A 23,958-nucleotide genomic window follows, 5' to 3' on the forward strand; every position below is an offset into this window, starting at 1 on the left:
AAAAAAGTGAACACAGGATCCACTATGACAGTTACTTCTAGTAGGGGGAGGACTTCTTTGATGTTCGTGGGTCTTTATTATATACTGTTAAATTAAATATGGCCTAAAGTTCTCTCCATACATAGTAAACTGTAACCTATCTTAATATGTAAACAAACTACAATCTAACTTGAGAGTATATTCTTGTAACAAGTAGCTAGGTCTCAGCCAATCACAGCAACTGAGATTTCAGCCAATTACAGGCTGCAACTGCTCGGACCATGATAAAATAAGGCAGATAAACAGTTGTAACATATCAGGTTATTTCTATATGTCACTTTCTTTTTCTGTCTATAAATATTACCTATCCACTATTGCTGGGTGAAGCTGTCTGAATTGTTAATGGTTCAAGGTGCTACCCAATTCATGAACCACTTCTTTGCTCAAATAAACTCTACTAAATTTAATTTGTCTAAAGTATTTATTTTAATAGATTGGTGTCAGAAGTGGGACCCAAAGCAGACCTCCAGGGACACACAGGAGCACAGTATGGCCAAGTGAAGGTACTCACCAGGGATTATGTGCCCACTCATCTCTCACAGCAACTGGGATCACGGCAGAGTTCTCTCTTAAATTCAAGCTCTATGAATTTTTGTTTTGACCTCTCTGACTTTATTTGAGCAATTTTAGTGGACTGGATCTGGGATGTGATTGGATCTAAGTAACTGAATTGGATCCAGTCAGAGGCTTGAGGTCAGTATCTTTTGAAAATAGGTTTCTCCAAATTTAAAAAAAAAAAAGTCTGGGATTCCAGCCAGGCACTCATGCCTGTAATCCCAGCACTTTGGGAGGCTGAGGCATGCAGATCACCTGAGGTTAGGAGTTCGAGACCAGCCTGCCCAATATGGTGAAACCATATCTCTACTAAAAATACAAAAATTAGCCAGGCATGGTGGCAGGCGACTTTAATCCCAGCTACCTGGGAGGCTGAGGCAGGAGAATCACTTGAACCCAGGAGGCAGAGGTTGCAGTGAGCCTAGATTGTGCCACTACACTTCAGCCTGGGTGACAGTGCGAAACTCCCTCTCAAAAAAAAGAAAAAAGAAAAAGAAAAGTCTGGGATCCCAAGAATCTGGGACTCCACTTTTTGGTATGCCAGCTAACTTTATGCACAAAAATTATGGGCCTAGAACCTGTGTGTTTTTGAAAAAAATGTCCCTTACTAGGACAACTTAGAATTATAGTTGTTACAATGGGGAAATTTTAACATACATAAAATTGTTCATTTGCAGGGGCATTAAAAAAAGAATCCAAAATGCCACAAAGCAATGGGATATATTTTTAAATTGGTATGTACAGGCATCTAAAGCAGTACATAAAGCAAAGATTGCCTCTTTATAAGGTTGCTTACAGAAAACAAATGAAAAAAATCTTAAATATCTTTTTCACAAATACTATTTAAAAGCTTTACCCATGGGGGCAGGAAATCTTATTCTATTGGCCAGGAAAACAATTCTGGTTCAGATATTTTTTAATAAATTACTGAGTTTTATATTATTGTGCACCTGGCAAATGGCTAAAAATTTTAAATGAAAGCTATAGAAGATCTGTATCTGCTTATACGTTTATGGACAGATCTGTATGTATGACACATGTGTGATATTTTTGTATCTCCTTATGATATTGCCAAAATTGAATTGAAAAAGAGCTCTATTTATTTGGGTTTTTCAAAAATAAGTGCTAATATAAATGAAGTATTCACTCAGAAAATTAAGAACTAAAATGCTTTTCAAATTCACATTACTTGGGTGATCTTGGTAAATAAGAATCTTGTTGATTTCATTAAAACAGTCATGTCTTCAGAATTTTCAGCATTAAATATAATACAGGCACATAACTTTTCCTACCTAGGTTCACTGGTAAAATAAACTTATGTTACCTCTATATCACAAAATATGTCAGCAAGAGAAATAACTTAGATGATGACTAGCTGCTTACTGTCTCATCTTTATAAACAATCTATGCATAATTGTTAAAAATAAGTGAGTTAAACAGATGTAAGATAAAGTTCCCATGTAAAACAGTCCTTCCTATATTAGAAGGTCTTAACATTCTTATAAAGATGGAAAACTGAACTTGAGGGAAATCTGTACAAACTACAATTTAATTCTTAGGCCTAGCATTAAATAAAGAAAACCTAAGAGGCTAGAGATGAAATTTTGTCTCCTCTACAGTTTCTTATTACTGATACACTAAAGATATTTGTAATTGTTACAAGCATGTTCTAGGCGACACTGACCTAGACACTGACCCATTCTAGAAGTAATGATTGATGGATTTGCCAAGGTACAGATGAGTGATGTGGCAGTTCCATGGGTGATGTGACAGTTCACAATTGCTTGCTTTGTAGTGTTCAGTGGCAGTTAAGGTCACCAAGGATTAAGAATTCTAATTGTGGCTGGGCACGGTGGCTCACGCCTGTAATCCCAGCACTTTGGGAGGCTGAGGCAGGTAGATCATGAGGTCAGGAGTTCGAGACCAGCCTGGCCAATATGGTGACACCTCATCTGTACTAAAACTACAAAAATTAGCTGGGCATGGTGGCACATGCCTGTAGTCCCAGCTACTCTGGAGCCTGAGGCAGGAGAATCACTTGAACCCGGGAGGCAGAGGTTGCAGTGATCCAAGATTGCACTTAAGCCTGGGCGACAGAGCGAGACTCCATCTCAAATTTAAAAAAAATTCTAATTAATATATTTTATTTAATATATAGAATTATTAGAAATAGAGAAAAACTCTATATGCAAGTATATCAGGAAGTTAAGATGTGCTCTGGGTAAGAAAAAGTTATAAGGTATGAGAATTTTTTGTTAAGGGAAAAAAAGAGTAACTTTTATCCTCAAATAGAATGACTGGTTGTTCCAAAATGTGAAGAGGAAAAGTACAGGACAAAAACTGAACAGATAAGGAAGTTGTAGAAGTTTTCTGGAAGATGAATCTTATAAATGGAGTTTTATGTGTGATTAAGCTGGCTAATATTAGAAGAAAATTATTTGAGTTTCTCCAAAAGTTGAGCATTAATATCAAAAGTACACTGATGCAAAACTAGAATATAGTCCTCTCTGTTAAAACAATAAGGTTTTCTTGAATTGTTGGCCTGCTCTTGATAGGAAATTATGAAAAGTTTTTCTTTACTTTTTATATAATTGGCCTAGGAAGCAAAGATTCTGTATTTTACCAAGATGATTTCCTGTGCTTCATGTTGCCTTTATTGGGTTTTTGATCACTTATGAAAACTGAGTCCGCTTTATTAAAAAATGTAATTTACAACTCTGCAACTCTCTGTATTTGCCTTTGAAGTCTTTAAATTACCACTCTGATTAAATGAATGATTATTTTTCACAGTGACTTGTGATCCTTTTTTGATCAGATGTTTTAAACCTTTGATATTTTTTATAAACTTTCCAAAATAAAATTCTAAATTAAGTCTTGAAATTGAATTAACTTTGAGATTTTCCATATGCACCTTCAGAATATCTCAAAAGGATATCTCTTGTTATAGAAAGAGACATATTAAAGTAATTGGGCTGATCTGATATATTAAATTATATGGGAAGGATTATAAAATAATAAATAATACTACTTTTTTTGAATTATATTTGTATAGAATGTGTTAATATGTATTTCAGAAATTGTGTAAAATTCATAGAAATCTAATAGTTCTGCTATAAAGCTATCAGTCATAATTCTAGTAATTATCTTAAAATGTTGAATAAAACAGAAGTAACTGAGTTTCCTTGTCAGTTGTGTCATTAGTGTAATGAACTCTTCCCAGATCTCTAAAGTCATGGCCATTTTAAGTCTTGTCATTCACAGATAGTTAATTGTTTACTCTGATACTTTCTGAGAAACCATAAGCCTAAAGTGTTCATCTTCAAGGAGATTTATGGAAAGAACTCTGAGAAGTACAGGTTTCTCATAACTTTAAAATCACACCATTGGGTTGGGTAAGAATTCCCAGGACGCTAATGAAGAAATTGACTGATTCATAAAACTGCTAACCTAATGTCACACAGAATAAAAATAATACAAAGGAAATGACTTGGGCAGAATTTCATGCTAATTAAGCCAGTACTGAAATTATTAAGATATACAACTTGAATGAACTATATAATATTGATCCAAGTCAAATTACATTTGATAAAACCTATTCAATAAATAGTGCTATAAGCACCTGAATTGGAGAAACAAAGTTGGTATTTAAGAGAATTAAATCCAATGTTAAGCCTGGATGCATGAAGAACCTGGATGGCTGCCTGGTTCTTTTGGAGTCTTAAATCTTCCAATATTAAAAGCTCTGCACTCCATGACTCATTATGGAGGAGATAAAATAATTCAAATTATGAAAAAAGATTGGTGGGGTGACTGTTACAAAATTGCTAAAATAGTTTATAACCAATATCTGGTTTGTCAAACCCGTAATTGTGGTAAGACAATAAAAACTTCAGGTGATACATTTCCTGAACACCTACAAATGGCTTTCATTCAATTTCCACTTTAAATGCATGTTTTCTGGTTGTATAGAAGATTTCCAATGCAGGAAGGCCAATGATATAACAATAGCTAAAAGGTTATTGGAAAATGTGTTTCCCTTATGGGGCATTGCCGGAGAAATTTCTAGCAACAGAGAGGTATGCATTTCACTGGACACGCTGTAAAACAGTTAAACAGGTATTATAAACACAATAGCTTAGGAAAAGCTAACTGAATTGATTGGATTGCCTTGGTCAAAGGTATTACTGATTGATGGCAATAAGATCCATCCCCACTGTAAAACATAAATTGACCCCTCATAAAATAGTTACTGGAAGGCTTATGCCCCTAATAATAAAGTCTCATGTATCTTCCCCTCTTGTAAACCCTGACATGACTTAATAGTGCAAGCCTTGAATGCATTCTGCCAAAGCATATTTTTACCAAGTGAAAGAAGTCCTTCATGACCCACCAACTGATGACAACCAAGTGTTTCATAATATAGAACCTGGAGGTGGGGGTCTTTTGGAAATAACTCCAGAGAAAGACATTACTTGAACTTGGTTGAAAGGGACCATACCAAGTTCTTCTCTGCAGCAAACTTCAAGGCCTTGAATCTTGGATCTGCATTTCTCAACACAAAAGAGGTCCTGTAGACTTCTGGAACTATTTTTGTTGGAGACCTTGAAATAAAGCTGATCAGGGAAGTTCTTCCCTAGAAGCATATGGCATCCTATATGTAGACAGCTTTCCTAATATTGCAGATCAAGAGTTCCTTGCTATCATGAAAGCCTTCTCTTTTTTTCCTTTTTTCTTTATTTCCTGCAATACTAATTCCTTCCCTTTCTTTAGGAAAACCCTAAATAATGCCAGACTTTTTTGAATTATATATGTAAGGATATGTTATTAATATGTATTTCAGAACTTGTAAGAAATTAATAGAAATCTAATAGTCCTGGTATAAGGCTATTAATCATAATTCTAGTTGTTATCTCAAAATGTTGTATGCAACAGAAATAACTGAATTTCCTTGTCAATTTGGGATGATACTCTGTGGATGGCTTTGGCAAAGTCTTATGGTCTCCAAGAAACCAGAGTAACTGTTGGGTTTATGAGCTAATGCCCAAAAATCTGGAAACAATTTCATTAATGCTAATGCCTCTCTGTGTTCCTAATGAGAGTCACCCTGCAACCCCAAGGAAAGAGAGGAAGGTTATCTTTGATATGCTACACATCACTGCTACCTGCCTTCCTATACTTGCTGAAAATAGTATCTTGATCTTTCCAGTTAATAACCAAACTGTTACGAAATATAAAAAATCTGGATAGAGGGGATTGGTCAATGGGTGCAAAGTTACAGTTAGACAGGAAGAATAAAAGCTGCTATTCTATTACACAGTAGAATGACTACAGCTAATAATAATAATGTATTGTATATTTCAAGATAGCTAGAAGAGATGATTTTGAATGTTATCCCCAAAAAGAAATGATAAATATTTAAAGTGACATATTATTTAATAATTATCCTGATTTGATCATTGTTCAACATATACATGCACTGAGACATCACACTGTACCCCATAAATACGTACAATTATTATTTGTCAATTGTACATAAAAGTAAAAAAAAAAACTATCAGAATGATGCCTGCAAAAGGTATCTTGTGCTTCCAGGCATTGCATACTTAAGACGTTGGGGACTACCTATGTGGGTACAAATAATTGCTTGTGTGATTTCACTGGATTAAATCTAGCAAAGTCTTTTTACTAGATCCAGTGGTTTGCACCCTTACAACATGCTATATAGGGACCACAGAAGAGTAAGTTCACCACTGGATTTTATTCAGGAGCTATGCCAACTTGTGGGTGGACAAATTTAACTGACCTCGGCTCAAACACCACTAAGTGGCCCTCTTTTCAAGCCCCCAAGGGCTTACATTGGGTTGGTGGATAATCTGCCTTCTCTGTTGTTTCCTCACTGGTTCAGATCTTGCCATTTGGCCTGGCTCGCTCCTACATCCCAATAGCCTTCCCTGAAAGTTCCCACAATACCTTTCATAATCAGAGGTTAAAGCAGTCAATAACCAAAGTAAGCACCAACCTAAAAATAAATGAAGATAAGTTAGTTTCTACTGAGGAAAGGTTCCAATGGAGGTGCTGGAACTCACTCTTGGCATTAGCAGGGTGCCTGTTGTATGGAATTTGAAAGTAATCTGTAAATTGGGGAAAATCTTGAATTTGTAGCCAGTCAGACCTCCTAGGGGTTCACATGGTACAAGCTACTCAAACATTCTCAGTGGATCAAAACATTTGTGTTCAACAAACACACTTCATGGAACATTACACAACTTTGGATCTCCTCTTTGCTCATGCTGGGGGCTCTTGCATGGTGCTGAATAAAACTGAATGTTGCACTTATTTTTCCTCTAATTTTACTACTACAGAAAACTTAATTTAAAAGGTGGCAGATACTGCTGTTTCTCTAAACACTGCCACTGAATATATTAAGGAAACTTCTCAGGGGAAAGGAACACATGATACATTTATGGGAGCAGCTAATGGTTGGTTTGTAGGCATCCTGAGTAGTGAAAGGCAAGCTAGGCTATTCCAAACTTTTCTAATATTTATGCTTCTTTAGTGGGTCTCCAGGTTATTATAACTTGTGTTACCAGGCTAACTACAAAAATGGATACCTCTTTAAATCAGGCCATAAGGCTGAATCAGGTCATTCAGTGAACTATGGTCCTTGTAAAAAGTAAAGTACAGGTTCCTTTTCAAAGACTTTCCTCCTCATCTAATTAGGAATAAATAGTAACCTCTCTTAGAAGCAAAATTTATTCAAAGACCTGTTAACATTCTTAAATATCTGCTAGCTGTAATAAAGAAATCAATGTACTTTATGTTCTTAGCTCCCACAATTTAGCCTAAATATTTGCCCTGGCATGCTTATACTGGTCCAAGTGGGCATTAGGTCATAGCTTGTTCCTCTTCCTTATTTAGAGGTGTTTTTCCCTTCTCAGCATTCCACAAGTTACTTCCTCCTTCCTTTGTTCTCCTCTGCCTTTGCCTCTTTTAAGAATTTCTAAGTTGCTAGCCAATCAAGACAAATACATAATGTGAAGTCCCGTTCCAGCCAATGGAAACCAGTCACAACAGTAAGGTGGACGCGTCAGGTTATAAATGACCCTGTCTCCTTTGTTCGGTGTACTCTTGTGGGAAAACTGCTGGCGAGTGTACTCTTTCCGCAGAAAGTAAAAATGGCCTTGCTAAAGAAATTAATTTTATGTTCAAGTGCTATTTCTTTACGGCACCAAGAAATAAGCATTTCTAACAGTCCTTAACCGCCATAATGCCCTAAATTAGACTATGACCAATTGGACTCAAATACTTTGAACTATCTTTATTGCCTGAACTTTGAATTGTTTGATTTTGATCAGTTCAGTTTGTGGAGACTCCTGTTAAGGTGTGTACCTCAGTTTATTGCTATACTCCTTCTCGTGGCCATAATAGTCTCCTGATGTGTTGTTTCCCCTCGAGAGTCTTCAATGTCTCTATGCAGCCATCCTTTGTACACCAAATGGTGTTATTACAGTTAGAATAACAACATGAAGAAAGTATAATCACTCAACTAATTTGACATTGTGACTTCCATACTGAGACAAAACAAGGTTCTGGTCAATCTCGTAAAACTGAGAGGCTGACCCAAAGGAGGAAACTGTTATTAAATTAAATCTGGCCTAAAGTTGCCTCCCTACCTAGCAAAGCATAATCAAACTTAATATGTAAATAAACTGCAATGTAATTTGAGAGTACGTTCTTCTAACAAGTGGCCAAGTCTTGGCCAATCACCGCAGTGGAGCTTTTAGCCCATTACAGGCTGCAAAAAATATTGTCTATAAACGCGGCTTGCCCACTGTTAGGGGCTGGAGCTCTCTGAACCTTTACTGGCTCAGGATACTATATGATTCATGCTTTCTTTGCTCAAATAAACTCTGCTAAACTTAATTTGTTTGAAGTTTTTCTTGTTAACAATATTTAAACATAAAGCAAATAAATTAATAAGAATCCTATATCACTAAGTTACAGTAATTAGAAAGTATTCACCTGAGTGAGAAGATTGGCCAAGCTGCTACCCAGTCTTCCATTATTTGACATTTCTTTCCTATGCTTTCTAATAGTATTCGTTATTCCAGAAAGGTTGCTCTATGACCTTAAACCGTCCACATGTTCACTGCACTGATAGACGTCCAACGTCAAGATGGGTAACTAAAGGTCAACTCTCCCTTTACCTTCCCTGAGCCTGATTTTTGCATTGTAACTCATGGTCACTAGACATTTGTTTTGGGTGTTCGCAGTCTACATTTATTTCCCTTTTAGGGGAAACAATCACTGTCCACGGGATTAAAATAATCCTGAGTTGACTATTTGGTGACATCAACCAACGGTGCACATTTTGGGTCCATTACCAACACGGCCAAGCAGCATATATTTCTTCAGAGCCTAGATATGCACACGTCATCAAAGGATAGCATTTTACAGAGTCAACACCACTCACTTCATAGAACAAGGGGCCAGTGGCTTTTCAGAAGAAGGGTCTGTTCTCGGCCCCACACCAGAACGCCAGCCGCCAGGTCCCGCTGCTCAGCAGGTCTCTAGCCCGCGCTCACTCGGGCTCCGGCTGCTGACAGCTGCGAGCCCGCGCGTGTATACCCGCTCAGCGCTGGGACGTTACAGCCCGGGCCAATGGGCAGAGCGGGACTCGAGGCCCCGCCCCCGTCTTGTGGCGTCACGGTGACGCCGGGGGCGCGCGGGCTGCAGGGCCGCGTAGGTCCCCGCCCCCAGAGTCTCGCTTTCCGCGGCAACCCGCCTCGCGCGTCGTCCCCGTCCGCGTCTGCTCGCTGTCGCCGCCGCTGCCACACCATGGCCTTCGTCACCAGGCAGTTCATGCGTTCCATGTCCTCCTCGTCCACCGCCTCGGCCTCGGCCAAGAAGATAATCGTCAAGCACGTGACGGTCATCGGCGGCGGGCTGATGGGCGCCGGCATTGCCCAGGTGAGCGGCCCTCCCTGCAGCGTGCCCACGCGCTTGGCCGCCCACCCTGAGGTGGAAGCTCTGGCGGGACCGGCCGCGAGGGGCCTGCACCAGCCCGACACCCGGGAGTTTTCACCCCGCGCCTCCCGGGTGTAGTTGAAATATCTCGCGTCTGGGCCTGTGAGGGCCCAAGTCTCACTCCCCTCAAAATTCAGGGTTCTGGGCCGATCCTCAGCTTCCTCGTTTGGAAAATTCTGGCTGCCCCCAGGGCCCGCTGAAGGTTCCATGGAGAGTGGCGGTGAATGCATTTTGGAAGCGGGCCGTGCAAGAGAAGAAAGAATTGTATGTGCACAAGGTTCAGGCATAACGCGTTTGTTCCTGCTCGGCTCAAACGGGAGTTTGCTGCCAAAGACATGAACTGCGATCAGTTTTAATTTTATCAGTTATTTTTGATTTTTATTCTGTAATTGTGCAGTCTTTGTCAAAGTAGTTTTCTCTCCTAAACGGCCTCCCGGCTCTCCCCGGTCTTTCCTTCGCTTGCTAGGTTGTAAAGAATAGTAATAGTCATGACTTTTGTAGCACTTTGTAAAGTCACCTAATGGAAGATTGCTGAGGTCCTGGTTTTGACCTTTGAAATAGTGCCGTCTGTGCAGAGTTCTGAGCTTGCGATTTTGGCGCTGCAGCGGAATAAGTCTTTTTTTTTTTTTTTTTTTTTTTTTTGAGTCGGAGTCTCTTTGACCCAGGCTGGAGTGGAGTGCAATGGCGCGATCTGGGTTCACTGCAACCTCCGCCTCCCGGGTTCAAGCGATTCTCCTGCCTCAGCCTCCCGAGTAGCTGGGATTACAGGCGCCCCGCCCGGCTAATTTTATATTTTTAGTAGAGACAGGGTTTCACCTTGTGGGTCAGGCTGATCTCGAACTCCTGACCAAAGGTGATCCGCCCGCCTGGCCTCCCGAAGTGCTGGGATTACAGGCGTTAGCCACTGCGCCCAGCCGGAACAAGTCTTTTATCCATTGTACATCTTCAGGGCTTTTCCATTGTTCTGCTGAGCTGTGGTTCAGGCTCAGTTGTGCGAGTGATTGATTACCTGGCTACTGTAATGCTTGTACTTTTTTTTTTTTAATTATTCCATTTCAGCTCACATTGGAGAACCATGGTTTTCGTATCCTAGCTGATTATATTCTTAGCATTTCAGTCCTTTGCAACTTGGTTTGTTGGGGAAGGCGGTTATAGTCATCTAATTTTTCTTGGGGACAGTACTACTGTGGCTACAGTCATGAGAGAGTTTACCTTTTCAATGTCTTGTTTCCAACCAAGTCCACGCTTTCATGCTTGCTTTTTAAAAACAAAAACAAAAAAACCTTTTACTATTAGGTATTATATATCTCAATTTTCTTCTCCTTGGCAAGTTTTTTACAACGTTTTTATTTGATTGCATTTTCTTCTAAAAGCTATATCCCTGTTATGTTTTATTTATATGACTTCTTACAGTCTCCCATTTCCTCTGAGACCATAATTTTGGACATACATTGCCCTTTTTATTGTGTGGATCCCCTGGCTGCTAGGTTATAGTATCCCCATAATCTATGTTGTATGTGGACTGGGAGGAGTAACTCCCTTTAACCTAAAAGTTCCACAGGTTATACTCAAGAGAAAGTTTAGTATGAGTACGTTTGTATTCCCAGGCTCCACCAAAATCTCCCAAGGCTGTGAGAGTGAGATTTGTTGTGAGCAGGAATAGAACAATGTGTTTTTTAGAAACATTTTAACAACATCTTAGTAACAAGATATTAGGGCCTTAAGCAGCCTCCAGGAACATTATGGGAAATGGATCCAGAAACTTGTGGCTGGTGTCCTTGAAGACAGCAGTGGAAAAGGATTAGAAACTAAGTAGAAAGCGTCACTTCAACTTTTGTAGAAAATCAGAGTGCTTAGTTCTTTGAATGCTGCATCCATCATTGGCCAAAAATGGATGTTGTGTTGCATTAAAAGGCAGAGGGGCAATACCTAAAATTACAGGTATGGTGTTGGAGCTTTCACCTGACAAAGGAGTAAGGAGAAATGATTGACATTAATGGAGAACACAGGCTTGTGCTTGTCAATCAAACTCTTAAATAGGTGGACCAGGGAGTGCCTTTTGAAACTTAAGGGGAAAAAAAGCTATTTATGCCATAGGCTGGACACATAATGGAACTGTCATTCTGAAAGGTTATAAAGACCAGAAATCTATAAAGTGGACGACCATAAGAAACAGTAGTTCCATCCTTATGTAACACAGTTTGGAAAAACCTCAGTTACTTTAGTTGACAGCTCCAGTCCTCTAAAACATTTGTGAGCAATGCTTTGCAGTGATTTAGCTTATCTGCTTTTGCACTCTACCCTGTAGCATGCAGTTCTAGGCAGTATTGCTTCATTCTTTATGCTCCTTGACCAACAGCTTTTGGCACGGGGTAAATCTGTTTTGCCTATTGAGTGCCAGAGACGAATTAGTTGATGTGTTTTGAGTACAGATGGGCTACAGTTCAATATAAGAAGTTGGATGGTCTGCATGCTAGCTCTGCCTCATGCTGTGTTAACATGGGACTTTACCTCTGTGTCTCGGTTTTCTCATCTCTAAAGTAGACTAATGCTAGTACTGGCCTCATAGGGAGAGAATTGAATAAATTCAAGGAATTCATGCATATGTCAAGCAGTTACATATATCAAGCATATGTCAAGCACTTACACAGTGTCTGGCATATAATAAGAGTTCACAGAAAGTTAGCTGCCTTTATAATAATTATCTTCGGCCCGGCATGGTGGCTCAAGCCTGTAATCCCAGCACTTTGGGAGGCTGAGCGGGGCAGATCATCTGAGGTCAGGAGTTCAAGACCAGCCTGGCCAATATGGTGAAACCCCGTCTCTACTAAAAATACAAAAAAATTAGCCAGGCATGGTGGCATGCGCCTGTGGTCCCACCTACTTGGAAGGCTGTGGCAGAATAGTCTCTTGAACCTGAGAGGCGGAGGTTGCAGTGAGCCGAGATCGCACCACTGCACTGTAGCCTGGGCAACAGAGCGAGACTCTGTCTCAAAAAGATAAATAAAAATAATAATCATCATCTTCATTGCAGTTGTCCTGTCCTTTTGCCCTTTTCCCCTGATATCCACTCCCATCCTGATCACAGCTGCTGAGGTAGGCCTGTAAGGTTTAGATGGAGAATATTGGTCATGATTCCCTGTTCCATCTTTGCTTAATCTTGAATGCATATACCCGCTGATGCTGCAGCGGGTATGTTTTTTCAGGGACCTCTGAAAGGAGGGAGAACACTTTACTTACCCCCCATTTTATTGTTAAACTTTAGTAAAGCCATAAAAGTACAATCACAAACTAGTATCGAGGTTATGTTACTGATTTTCATTAGCTTAATTTTCTTGAACTTTCTGACGTAGTTTTAATGTTAGTCAAGGTGCAGTTCTGCTTATAATTTTAATAGTTTTGTCATTTTAAACACGTCAGTTTGTGCTCAGAAGGATGAAAAAATATTTAAATAGATTTTGTGGGAGCCTGATGCATTTCTCAAGCAATTAAGCAATTTAAGACAAGTTCAGTGCTTAATTACATTTGATCAGAGCACAGGCCTTTTGTACATGTGTATTTTCCGAGAGTATCTACTTTGCCTGTCATTTCTTTTGTTTGTTTTAAATTAAAAAAACAAAAAATCCCTTAGACTGCAGGTTAATATTTGAAGTTAACTTGTTTCATGTGTTTGCTTATTACACACTTCTGACTTGGTTTTGATTGCTAATTTATCTTCACTGGATACTTAGGCCAATAAAGAAGCTTATAGGATTAAATGAGCCTTGAGTGGGGGACAGGTTGTTTTTTTTTGCTTTATAAAGAGGAAAACAAGAAAGGAAGAAAGCTGGTAGCTGTGTGCGTTTCTCCAGTATTGAATCCTTTCTAGGCTTTGCTTCATACATTGGGTTTTTTCATATGAGGAGCCCAGAGAGAATGCATAGCTTTCATTAGATTACTTGTGAGGAGCCAGTGGGCTCCCTGGGAACGGGGCACTTCAGATGTCCCCCTTGAGACACTTTACATGCTCTCCGGGTGCAACCTTCTTTTTAGTGCACTACTCTTCTTTGAGGAAGTGAGAAAGTTTGCATCTTAAAGGGGGTTGGGGATATGTTCTTCTCTCCCAAAGCTTGCTTTTTTTTTTTTTCTCTCCTTTTTAAAAAGCAGAAAGTGCATATTTATTCTAGAGAGAGCTTCTTTGGCTATTAAAAACAAAGTAAGGGCAGGGAGAGCCTGCTACGTTGCAGGGATTTTGTGTGACTCTACCATGCTTGATAAGGATTCAGGTAGACCTGAAAGCTTCTCCCCAGCCACTGGATTTGTTCTCTCATCTCTTCTTCTTGCCCCCAAATCTGCATTTTCTGATGCTGAAAAAGAGAGTGATCAGAGTTGTTTCATATTTTTTTAGCTTTATTCTCTTCTACTATGAGTACAGCTCTGTTGAGTTGTACAGTACAGTACTGCTTTGCTTGCAAAGCAGTACAGATGCCTAGGAGAAGTTTCAGGATCACAGGAGACCGGCACAGTTACCTGGCTGTAAGCTCTCCTTTTGACTGTTCCTTATGGAGGGAATATTTGTACTCCCAGTTGTTACCTTCCTGCTGAAGGACATGAGATGTGTCTGTTTGTTATGAAGTTTTCCCCCCACTTCCCGAGTTGTTGCTTATCTTTGTTGGGCTGTTCTCTGCTCTTGGTTGAGGTACTGGGATGTAGAACCACCCTCTATTAGCATATTAGTTATTGGACTCGGGGTGAGGTTGGAGATACTGTCATTCCTAGAGGGTAGAAGAGGTAGGGCTCACAGGCAACAGAAAATAATGCTATGGGATATGTTTGGACATTTTTTAGAGCAGAAATGGCACTTCAGTCAGTCAGGTTTTGGCATTTTCCTGCCATGTCCTGCCTCCAGCTTTAGTCACTTGCCCCTTGCTTGAGTTTCTTCTTTCTTCCCCTCTCCCTTCTCTCTTCTTTATCTGTGGTAGGCACACACACCTCACTCTCTAGTTCTACTGGGACCACAGGAAGATAATGTGGATGTTCTCTGTGGCTCCCCCTGTTATATTCGTGATGTTATTATTTCTGGTAGTGGTATTCTAGTCTCAAAAGTACAGGCTATGAGGTCCCTGCCAGGGTTTAGATGCTAGCCTTCCTATCCTGCCTTTAGGAACCTCGGGTAAATCATTTAACTCCTCTCTGCCTCTTTACTTACCTGGGAATAATGAGACTCACCTGACAGCTGTGAAAGTTAAATGAACTAATATACAAGCTCCTAGAATAGCATTAGTGTATTTGATAGTAACTGTCTGATAAATATTAGCTGCTTTCACATAGACCCATCAGACCTGATCTAGTGAGGATTTCTCTTAGATTGTCTTCACTGTCGGAAGAGTTTTGATATAGTGAGTCCCAGCAATTCTAAAGATGTTAAGACTTATTTATGTGGGTTGTTGAGAAAGATAATCTCAGTGTACCATTTACGGGTTTTTGTAGAGCTAAAACCACTGTACAAAATATGACACTTTATTCTGTTCAAAGAATTTTGATTTATTTAATTTCATGTGACCGTTACAATAATCACCCCTGCAGAGATGGTTCCTGGGGTCAATGGTCAGAGGCAGAGCTGGGGTTAGAACTTGAGTTTCTCTTCTGTTCTGCTGCCTGTAAATCCCCAAGCCTGGATTCAGTTCTGCCTGCACCTCTGGCAAGTGCTGTATTGTGGGGAGAAGTGTGGCATCCATGGCAGGGGATCCTCTGTGGCTCTCTGGAATCAGTACATCCCAGGTTGACGTCTCCTTGGCTCTGGACTCAAAGTTAGTCTACCTGCTGGTCGTCTACATCAGGGTGCTGTGCTGCCATCCTTCTGCCCATGGTAGACTCAAACTCACCTGCCAAGATCTAATTCATTATTACCCCTCCAGCTTTTTCCAGAGAGCTTGCCCCTCCTGTTGCTGCAGTTGTTCTTCCAGCCACATGTACTCTGAAGATGGGATCACAATCAGTGTCTCCATACCAGAAAAGGCTCTGTAACTTTTCGGTCATGGGAGAGCTCTTTCCTCTGCCCTCTCCTTTGCAGTTCCTAGACCAGGTGTGTTAACCTGAATTGTCATGGGAGCCTTTTAATTGGTCCTTTCAGCAAAAACTAAAAGAAAAAACCCACTCATCATGGCAAACATTGTCATATTAGTCTTCCTGGAGAGGCATTTGGATTTATAACTCTCCTCTACCCGGAAAGTGTCCATCATAGCAACATCTTCCAGGGGTTCTTAAATATAACGATGCTGTTGACATGTCTGGTTATCCCTTTACCTTTTCAGAATTTGTGAGAGGTGAGAAGTCTGGGAGAGGTTATCTGGGTTATTATGAAACCTACACACTTATTGAATTTAAAAAAAACTATGTAACACAATTCTAGTCTAAAAATGGGTGCACACTTTCTTTGCCTTTTAGAAATACTTTTTGAAATGTAAAATTCGAAGTATAATAAAGGAGTCTGGCCAATTAATTTAACTGTTTGAAGAAAAAAACCAGTCCAGGCATGGTGGCTCACGCCTGTAATCCCATCACTTTGGGAGGCTGAGGTGAGCAGATCACTTGAAGTCAGGAGTTCGAGACTAGCCTGGCCAACAAAGTTAAACCCTGTCTCTACTAAAAATACAAAAATTAGCTGAGCATGGTGGCACATGCCTGCAGTCCCAGCTATTCAGGAGACTGAGGTGGAAGAATTGCTTGAACCCAGGAGGCGGAGGATGCAGTGAGCCAAGATCACACCACTACACTCCAGCCTGGCCAACAGAGCAAGACTCCTTCTCAAAAAAAAAAAAAAAAGAAAAAAGAACAAACCAGCCGGTTGTGGTGGTGGTGGTTGACATCCTCAACAGAACAGCTTTTGCTAATTGTTGAAGTCAGGGAAGACAACTTGTGCTGATGGCAGAGTTCAAGACATTACACAACCAGAGACAATCATAAACCCAGAAATGCCAGCCCTGAGAGATGCAACTGATGTATGACTTTTTTCCTCTCTGGAACAAACCATGACAACCGTAAAAGGCAGGCCTTGCTGTTAAGGCGCTGCAGCCTCTGAAGCACAGTTGGCCTCAGGGAGCCCTGACTCAGTCTGCTTATTCTGGGGATCTGGAGAAAGTCAGAAATCATGTGTGGTAGATAGTTTGCATAACTTTGGGATTTTCCAGAGAGAGGATGAAAACGGTGGCCCTCCTTGTAATGTCTAGGCACATGGGACATCCAGTGGAACTGTTGAGGAAGGAGATGGGAGGGAGACCAGTCACCAGGCCAGTTGATATAGGTCTCATAGACTCACCACTCAAGTTGTGCTTCGGAGAAAGCTGCTTCAAATCTTCTTGATACATTTACAAAGATAAATAAATCCAGTGTGCTTCTGCTTGGCATGTTTACTTGGTCCTGTGGTCAGAGTACTCTGGGGCTTTGACAGATGTGCTAGTCACTTAGCCTATTTTTACAACTCTGAAGCAGCCGTGTCTAAAAATATTTCCTCTCTGGCTGAGCCTGCCTTCCACCAGGCCTAGAAAAGTCATGGAGCTGAGGACATAGCCTTCAAATATTTTTTTTTTTCCATTGCAGACTGCTTGTCCTCAAGGTCTTACCAGCATGTAGGTCACTGTAATATAAAACATGAGTTCTCAATGGATTGATTTAAATTGTGGTCACTCAAGTTAAACTGCCAGGAAGAGTCCTCCTCATTTGTTGTAAAAATAACATGTATATGAAAGGAGAAAAAGAAGGCCTTTCTTTTTTTGCAGTTCATTTCTCCACTGCCTTCTCCATCCCAGAAAGTTGGCGGTAACTTGGGTGTTACTGAATGACTCAGGAGAATGAATTGTACTTGTTTTTCTGTAGTTATTTTCTAAATAAGAGGTTACGTTATCAGGAGAGGCCATCAGCTACAGCAGTGGAAAGAGCCACCAGGTCTCATCTTGACTTTACCAACAAATGTCTCTATTCAGTCAACATTCCCTGAGGGCCAACCACAGCCAGGTAGGGTCTAGGTTCTCAGTGTACAAAGATGAATGACATTTGGTCAGGAGCCTACAGTAGAGGAGTTCAGATTACTATAACAGAGTTTGGTAGGTGCTGTGGTACACAGATGCAGGGATGTTACAGGGCATATGGGGGACATCTAGCTTAGGGCTGAGAGGCTCTTGGGGAGTAGGCTTACTATCTGGAAATGATTCTTTGTTTTGTTTTGAGACAGAGTCTCTCTCTATCACCCAGGCTAGAGTGCAGAGGTGTGATCTTGGCTCACTGCAGTGTCCACCTCCCAGGTTCAAGCAATTCTTCTGCCTCAGCCTCCTGAGGAGCTGGCATTACAGGCGTGCACCACCACGCCTGGCTAATTTTTGTATTTTTAGTAGAGACACGGTTTCACCATGTTGGTCAGGCTGGTCTCTAACTCCCGACCTCATGATCTGCCCGCCTTAGCCTCCCAAAGTCCTGGGATTACAGGTGTGAGCCACCGCGCCCGGCCGATTTTTAGGCTTAGTTAATAGGTGAAGTTGGGGAGAAGGTGAGGCCAAGAGAAGGGCTGGAGTTGAGAGGCAGATGTAGGGAGCTACTGGCCTTGTGGTGGTGTTAAGACTGTCATGCATGAGGCAATAGTTGTGTTCTTTTTGTTTTTTTGTTTTTTTTTTTCTTAGTAATAGCCATCCTAATGGGTATGAGATCAGAGGTTTTTAACATTATACTGTGATGGACATTAGAGATTTCATGAATCTCCTTCATGGTTCCCGAAAGGTTGGTAAAGATTCCTTCTCTGACCTTTGTTGTACATATTGGTCTTCAATATGCATTCTTATGGAAAAAGGTGTTCATGGCTAAAATATTTGAGAGCCACCACACTGAATGATCTCTGGGTTGTCTTCCTCCTCTCAAAATTGATGATCCTGATTATCTGTAGCTAATAAGCCTGAACAATAAATGCTTTTGCCAATCTCTTAAAGTAGTTGAGAAGCTAGGTGTGTTAGTTTCCCTTCTGTGATAGAGAAGAAACCTGTGTTGGAGAGCAGTGAGCTTATGTGTCTGTGGCCATCTCTGACCTGATTCACACATGTGCCCCTCACAGACAGGCACAGACACAGGGTTGGCATGCCTCTGGCCTTACAGCCTCTTGGATGAAAGGTATAAGACACATTCACATGTTGGAGTGAATTAAGCACACATCCATTTTGAAATCACAGGGCTGGATACCACTTAAAGAATATTGATCTTGCATTGGGCAACGCATAGCAACTGCCCTACATTTCCCCTTTTACCTAGCGTCATAACCACCAGTACTAGAAAGCAGTTAATCTGCTCACCAAAATAAGAGAGAGAGACTTTAGTGGCATTTTTTCCACTTGGTGATTGACTAAAGACTCTGGCTATTAGCTCCTTTTTTTTCCTTACTATCCTTTTCAAACTAATAACGTGACTTCTCATAATTTTAAAGTAACTTGATGCTTACACAAAGTTTATCATAAAGGTTTCTAGCAACAAAACCAGTCATGACTTCTTGAGAACTTATTTCTAAAATAATTTACAAATTGAGGCTTATGAAAAAATAGCTCTGTCATTCAAGTGTTCATTTCATGAGTATGAAATATCTCCCTTGTGCTAGACATCAGGCCAGGTAAAAAGTAAGATGTGATTGCTGCTCTTGAGAAACCTACTGTCTAGTGGAAGAAATACAGGTATGAACAACTAATTGTAATGAAGGCACAGACAGCCTACCTGTCATATCTGGGATTTGATCTGAAACAGATGAAAGTTATAATAGTCTACATACCTTACCTTAAAGTATGGTTTTTAAATACTTAAGATGTGATATGACATATAGTGTGTATATATATCTTATGCTAAGGAAAAAGGGACATTAAAAAAGCTTATGTTAAAAGATATATGTATACATTGTACTGCCTATATGTTTATGAAATTTGTATATACTGGAAATTCTCGTTGGCCTGTAGATAGGAGTGTTCCTAAGCACCCTATATTGGGATTTGTGGTAACAGCAGCTTGACAACCTGAAGTGGATGATGCAACAGCACTTTTGAAAGGTCTCTCCATACTATCTTGATTTCATCATCTAAAGTTGGTGTTGGCAAAGACAAGATAAGTGTTCAGGGTGTTGGATATCCCAGTTACCCTGATTTGATCATTACACATTTTAGGCAGGTATCAAAATGTCACATGTACCCCAAAAGTATGTACAGCTATTACATATCAGTTTTTTAAAGAAGAAAACGTTGGTGTGGTTAGCTTTTCTATTTCAAGTGTATCATTCATTTTTCACATCTGGGATTTCTCCTATGCTCTGGTTGGTTAATAACTTTTATTCTGAAATCGGTGAGATTCTTATGACATGAAATAGTCTATAACCAGTTAAGTTTTTATTTCTCTGTTCTGTTCACATCCTGGGGACTGGGCTGCCATTACATAACTGAGCAGCCATTGGTGGTTCACACTAGCGCCACACCCAGTTATTTTCTTTCAGTATTTGAATTCCTGCACAAAAGATCTGCTGTATCTGCAAATCACTAGAGGCACAAAAGAAGTGATTACCTCTACTAAGGGCTGGGAGAAGTTTCACTAAAGGAGAGATGGTGTCCATGTTAGATTATGAAGGGTAAGTTGAAGTCCATGAAGCAGCAATGAGGGAGCCGGACATGTCTGGCAGAGGAAACCACATGAACAAGGGCACAGAGCCATGAGATAGCACAGAGGAGGGAGACGTGTGGTGTGGCTGGGGAAGACTACAGAATCAGGTTACTACCGTCCAAAGCATTTGTTATTTAGCAGTTATTGACCAGCTATCATATTCAAGGCATGTGATAAGTACTAAGGGCTACAAAGACCAAATCAATTTCTGCCATTAAGGGATTTTAAATCTAAGAGCAGAGATTAGACAGAGATCTAAATGACACAGTTTACTTTGGTGTAAAGTAGTACAATAAGAGCAGTAAAAATCTAGTTCTGAGGTTTCAAAATAGAAAGTACATTCATTTGGAAAAAGGCTTCATGGAGAGGGTAGCATTTGAAATGGGCCTGAATAATGGATAGAACATTTCTGGACAGCAGTTAATGGTTGGGATTAAGGAAAAAGTGTTGTCCAGAAAATGGTGACCTACAGAATAGTGGTACCAGTAATGAAGGCCAAGGAGAATTGATTTTAGGGTCAAGGTGATGACTGCAGCTTAGATAGATTATTTTGGTTTCAGGCACAGTTGGAAGTATGAGAACGATTGGAATTTCAGAAGGAAATTATGTTGGAAACAGAACCTTGAAGGAAGTCCTTGTTTATAGGCTTTGAAGATCAAAAGAGGTCAATTAATATGGCTAAAAGGAACAGACAGATAAGAAACTGAAGAGTTTCAAAAATGAAACTTTTATTGGCAATGCACAGGGCTGTTGTAGAAGATGAAGCCAAAGAACAGGCATTGACTTTAGCAATTTAGTAGACCATTGATAAGTTACAGTAGTCCCCCCTTACGAGGGGAGGGAGTACATTCCTAGACCCTCAGTGGATGCATGAAACTGCAGATAGTACCAAATCCTATATATACTATGTCTTTTTGATCTGATAACCCAGTCAACTACCAAGTGACTAATGGATTGGGTAGTATACAGTGTGGATATGCTGGACCAAGGGATGATTCTCCTCCCAGGCAGGACAATACGAGATTGCATCACACTACTCAGAATGACATGCAATTTAAAACATGCATCATTTATTTCTGTAATTTCCCATTTAATATTTTTGGACCACAGTTGACTGTTGGTAACTGAAACTATAGAAAGTAAAACCACAGATAAAGGGGGGACCAACTGTATTTAATTTCATGCAGCAGTGGTGGTGGAAGAAGCTACTCTGATAGGAATGTTTGTGTTCCCTCCAAAATTTATGTCGAAGCTGAATCCCCAGTGCAGCAGTATTAAGAGATAAGGCCTTTAGGACGTGATTAGGTCATGAGGGTTCTGTATTCATGAACAGCTTAGTGCCATTTAAAGGGGCTTGAGAGACCAACTTTGCCTCTTCTCCCTTCTGCCATGTGAGGACACAGTGCTCGTCCCCTCCAGAGCAGGGGTCCCCAACTTCTGGTCTGTGGCCCATTAGGAACCGGGCCACATAGAAGGATGTGAGCAGCTAGCAAGACTTCATTTGTATTTACAGCTGCTCCCCATCACTTGCATTGCTGCCTGAGTTCTGCCTCCTGTTGGATCAAGAGTTGCATTAGATTCTCATAGGAGCATGAATCCTATTGTGAACTGTGCATGTGAGGGATCTAGGTTTCGTGTCCTTGTGAGAATCTAATGCCTGATGATCTGTCAGTGTCTCCTATTATCCCCAGATGGCACCATCTAGATGCAGCAGAACAAGCTCAGAGCTCCCACTAATTCTGTATTGTGGTGAGATGTATAATTATTTCATTATATATTACAATGTAATAATAATAGAAATAAAGTGCACAATAAATGTAATGCACTTGAATCATCCCTAAACCATCCCCTCTTCCCTGCAAGATGGTGGAAAAATTGTCTTCCGTGAAATTGTCTCCCATGTCTTCCTGGTGCCAAAAAAGGTTGGGGACCTTTGCTCCAGAGCATGCAGCAGCAAGGCACCATCTTGGAAGCAGAGAACAGCCCTCACCAGACACTGAACATGCTGATGATCTTGATCTCTGTTGTTTATACATTACCCAGTCTTTGGTATTTTGTTATAGCAGCACTAACAGACTGAAATAAGCCATATTACTAGAGTTTAGGAATTTAATGGCTCAGGAGAAAGTAGAAGCACCAAGTGTAGTGAATAAAATAGCAGCTAACAAGCTTTGTGCACCTTCACATGCCTGGCACTGGTCTAAGCATGTTAAACACATTAACTTCTTTAATCCTCACAACAGTTCTATGAGGTGGGTACCTTTGTTACTAACCTTTATGACAGATCAGGAAACCAAGACATAGAGGCTTCATAGCTCACCCAAAGTCACACAGTGAGTGAGTGGCTAAATCAGTGTCTTAGTCTTTTTTTTTTTTTTTTGCTGCTATTAACAGAATCCCTGAGACTGGGTAATTTATAAAGAACAGAAATTTATTTGCTCATAGTTCTGGAGGCTGGGAAGTCCAAGATCAAGGTACCAGCATTGGTGTCTGGTGCAGACCTACTCGTTGTGTCTTGCCGGGGGAAGAAGGCTGTCTGCACATGGCAGAAGGCGGAAGAAAGCTAGATGAACTTTCTCCGTCAAGTCCTTTTATAAAAACCTTTAATCCCATTCATGAGGGAGGAGCCCTCATGGCCTAATCTCCTCTTAAAGGCCGCACCTCTCAATACTATCATATTGGCAGTGCCTGACTTTTGAAGAGGACACATTCAAATCATAGCCAGGTTTTAAACCCAGGAACTCCAACTATAGGCTTGTTTCTCCACATATCACCATGCCACCAAGTAATTTAAAGGCTTTGGTGGTAAAGCAAAGGCCAGCCTCAGGTGATTAAGGAGGATCCTTTTCTTCCTCCCTTTTTATATGGAGCAGGATCCCAGCCCGTTTGTAAAAAAATAGAAGGACACAGAAGGGAAAACTTGAAAATGAAAACTGAAAAACAAGTCATGAAATCAGAAGATGTGAGATCAAAAGCAAAATAAAATAGTTTACCTTAGAAAGCTGTGCCTGGATCCAACAATAGGCCTCAGACCCTTGCAGAAAGAAGAAGGGGGCAGCCCAGAATTAAAAAAAAAAACAAACCAAAAAAAACCCCCAAGCTATTGTGATGTGCCAGGCACCACTGCAGGTTTTTGACTTGTATTAATCCATTTAACCCTCCCAACAACCCTGTTGCCCCTGTTTTATAGATGAGGAGACAGCCTGCTGAGGTTAAGGAATGTTTTCCATCCCTGACTTGGCACACAGGCTCTGGAGTCTGGCCCTTGCCTGTCTCAGTACTGTTTCAGGCTATAGCCCTCAGACCCCGCCATGCCTTCCAGGGTCAAGAAAGGCATGTGAGCAGGCAGCTTGAGCTGCCTGTCACTTGTAGACAGTGAGAATAATGTGCCTTCCCCAAAGGCAGTTATGAAGATCAGAGGGGATAATTTATGAGAAGTGCAAGCTCTCTGAGAGTAGGGGATTTTGTTTTGTTCACCTTACAAGGCAGGTGTTGAGTCAACAGGCTGCAGTCAGTGAAGGAATGAATGCAGTGGCATGCGCAGCGTGGTGGTCTAAGTGGTAGTTTTGGTCCATCCCTAGGGGAGCACAAGTCTTGGGCAGAGGATCAAAAGCACACACCCCTGAGAAGCCAAGTGTTTTTGTCTGTAACCTTTGATCATTCAAAAGGAAGCATTTTCTAACCTCT

General features: G+C 40.7%; 1 protein-coding gene and 1 long non-coding RNA gene across 2 annotated transcripts in view; one reads left to right on the plus strand and one right to left on the minus strand.

Annotated features, from left to right (window-relative positions):
- Positions 1-9,320, minus strand: part of LOC134758352 (uncharacterized) — a 79,299-nt gene extending 69,979 nt beyond the window's left edge. The window contains exon 1 of the long non-coding RNA XR_010133452.1: positions 9,068-9,320. This is a non-coding gene — a long non-coding RNA (uncharacterized lncRNA). The remainder of the gene's footprint in view (positions 1-9,067) is intronic.
- HADH (hydroxyacyl-CoA dehydrogenase) overlaps positions 9,275-23,958 on the plus strand; it is a 45,472-nt gene continuing 30,788 nt past the window's right edge. Inside the window, exon 1 of the mRNA XM_004040251.4 lies at positions 9,275-9,564. Within this exon, the coding sequence (XP_004040299.2) occupies positions 9,433-9,564 (132 nt within the window). The 5' untranslated portion in view covers positions 9,275-9,432. The remainder of the gene's footprint in view (positions 9,565-23,958) is intronic.

This window comes from Gorilla gorilla, chromosome 3 (genome assembly GCF_029281585.2).
Source record: "Gorilla gorilla gorilla isolate KB3781 chromosome 3, NHGRI_mGorGor1-v2.1_pri, whole genome shotgun sequence".
In the NCBI taxonomy this organism is placed as follows: domain Eukaryota; kingdom Metazoa; phylum Chordata; class Mammalia; order Primates; family Hominidae; genus Gorilla; species Gorilla gorilla.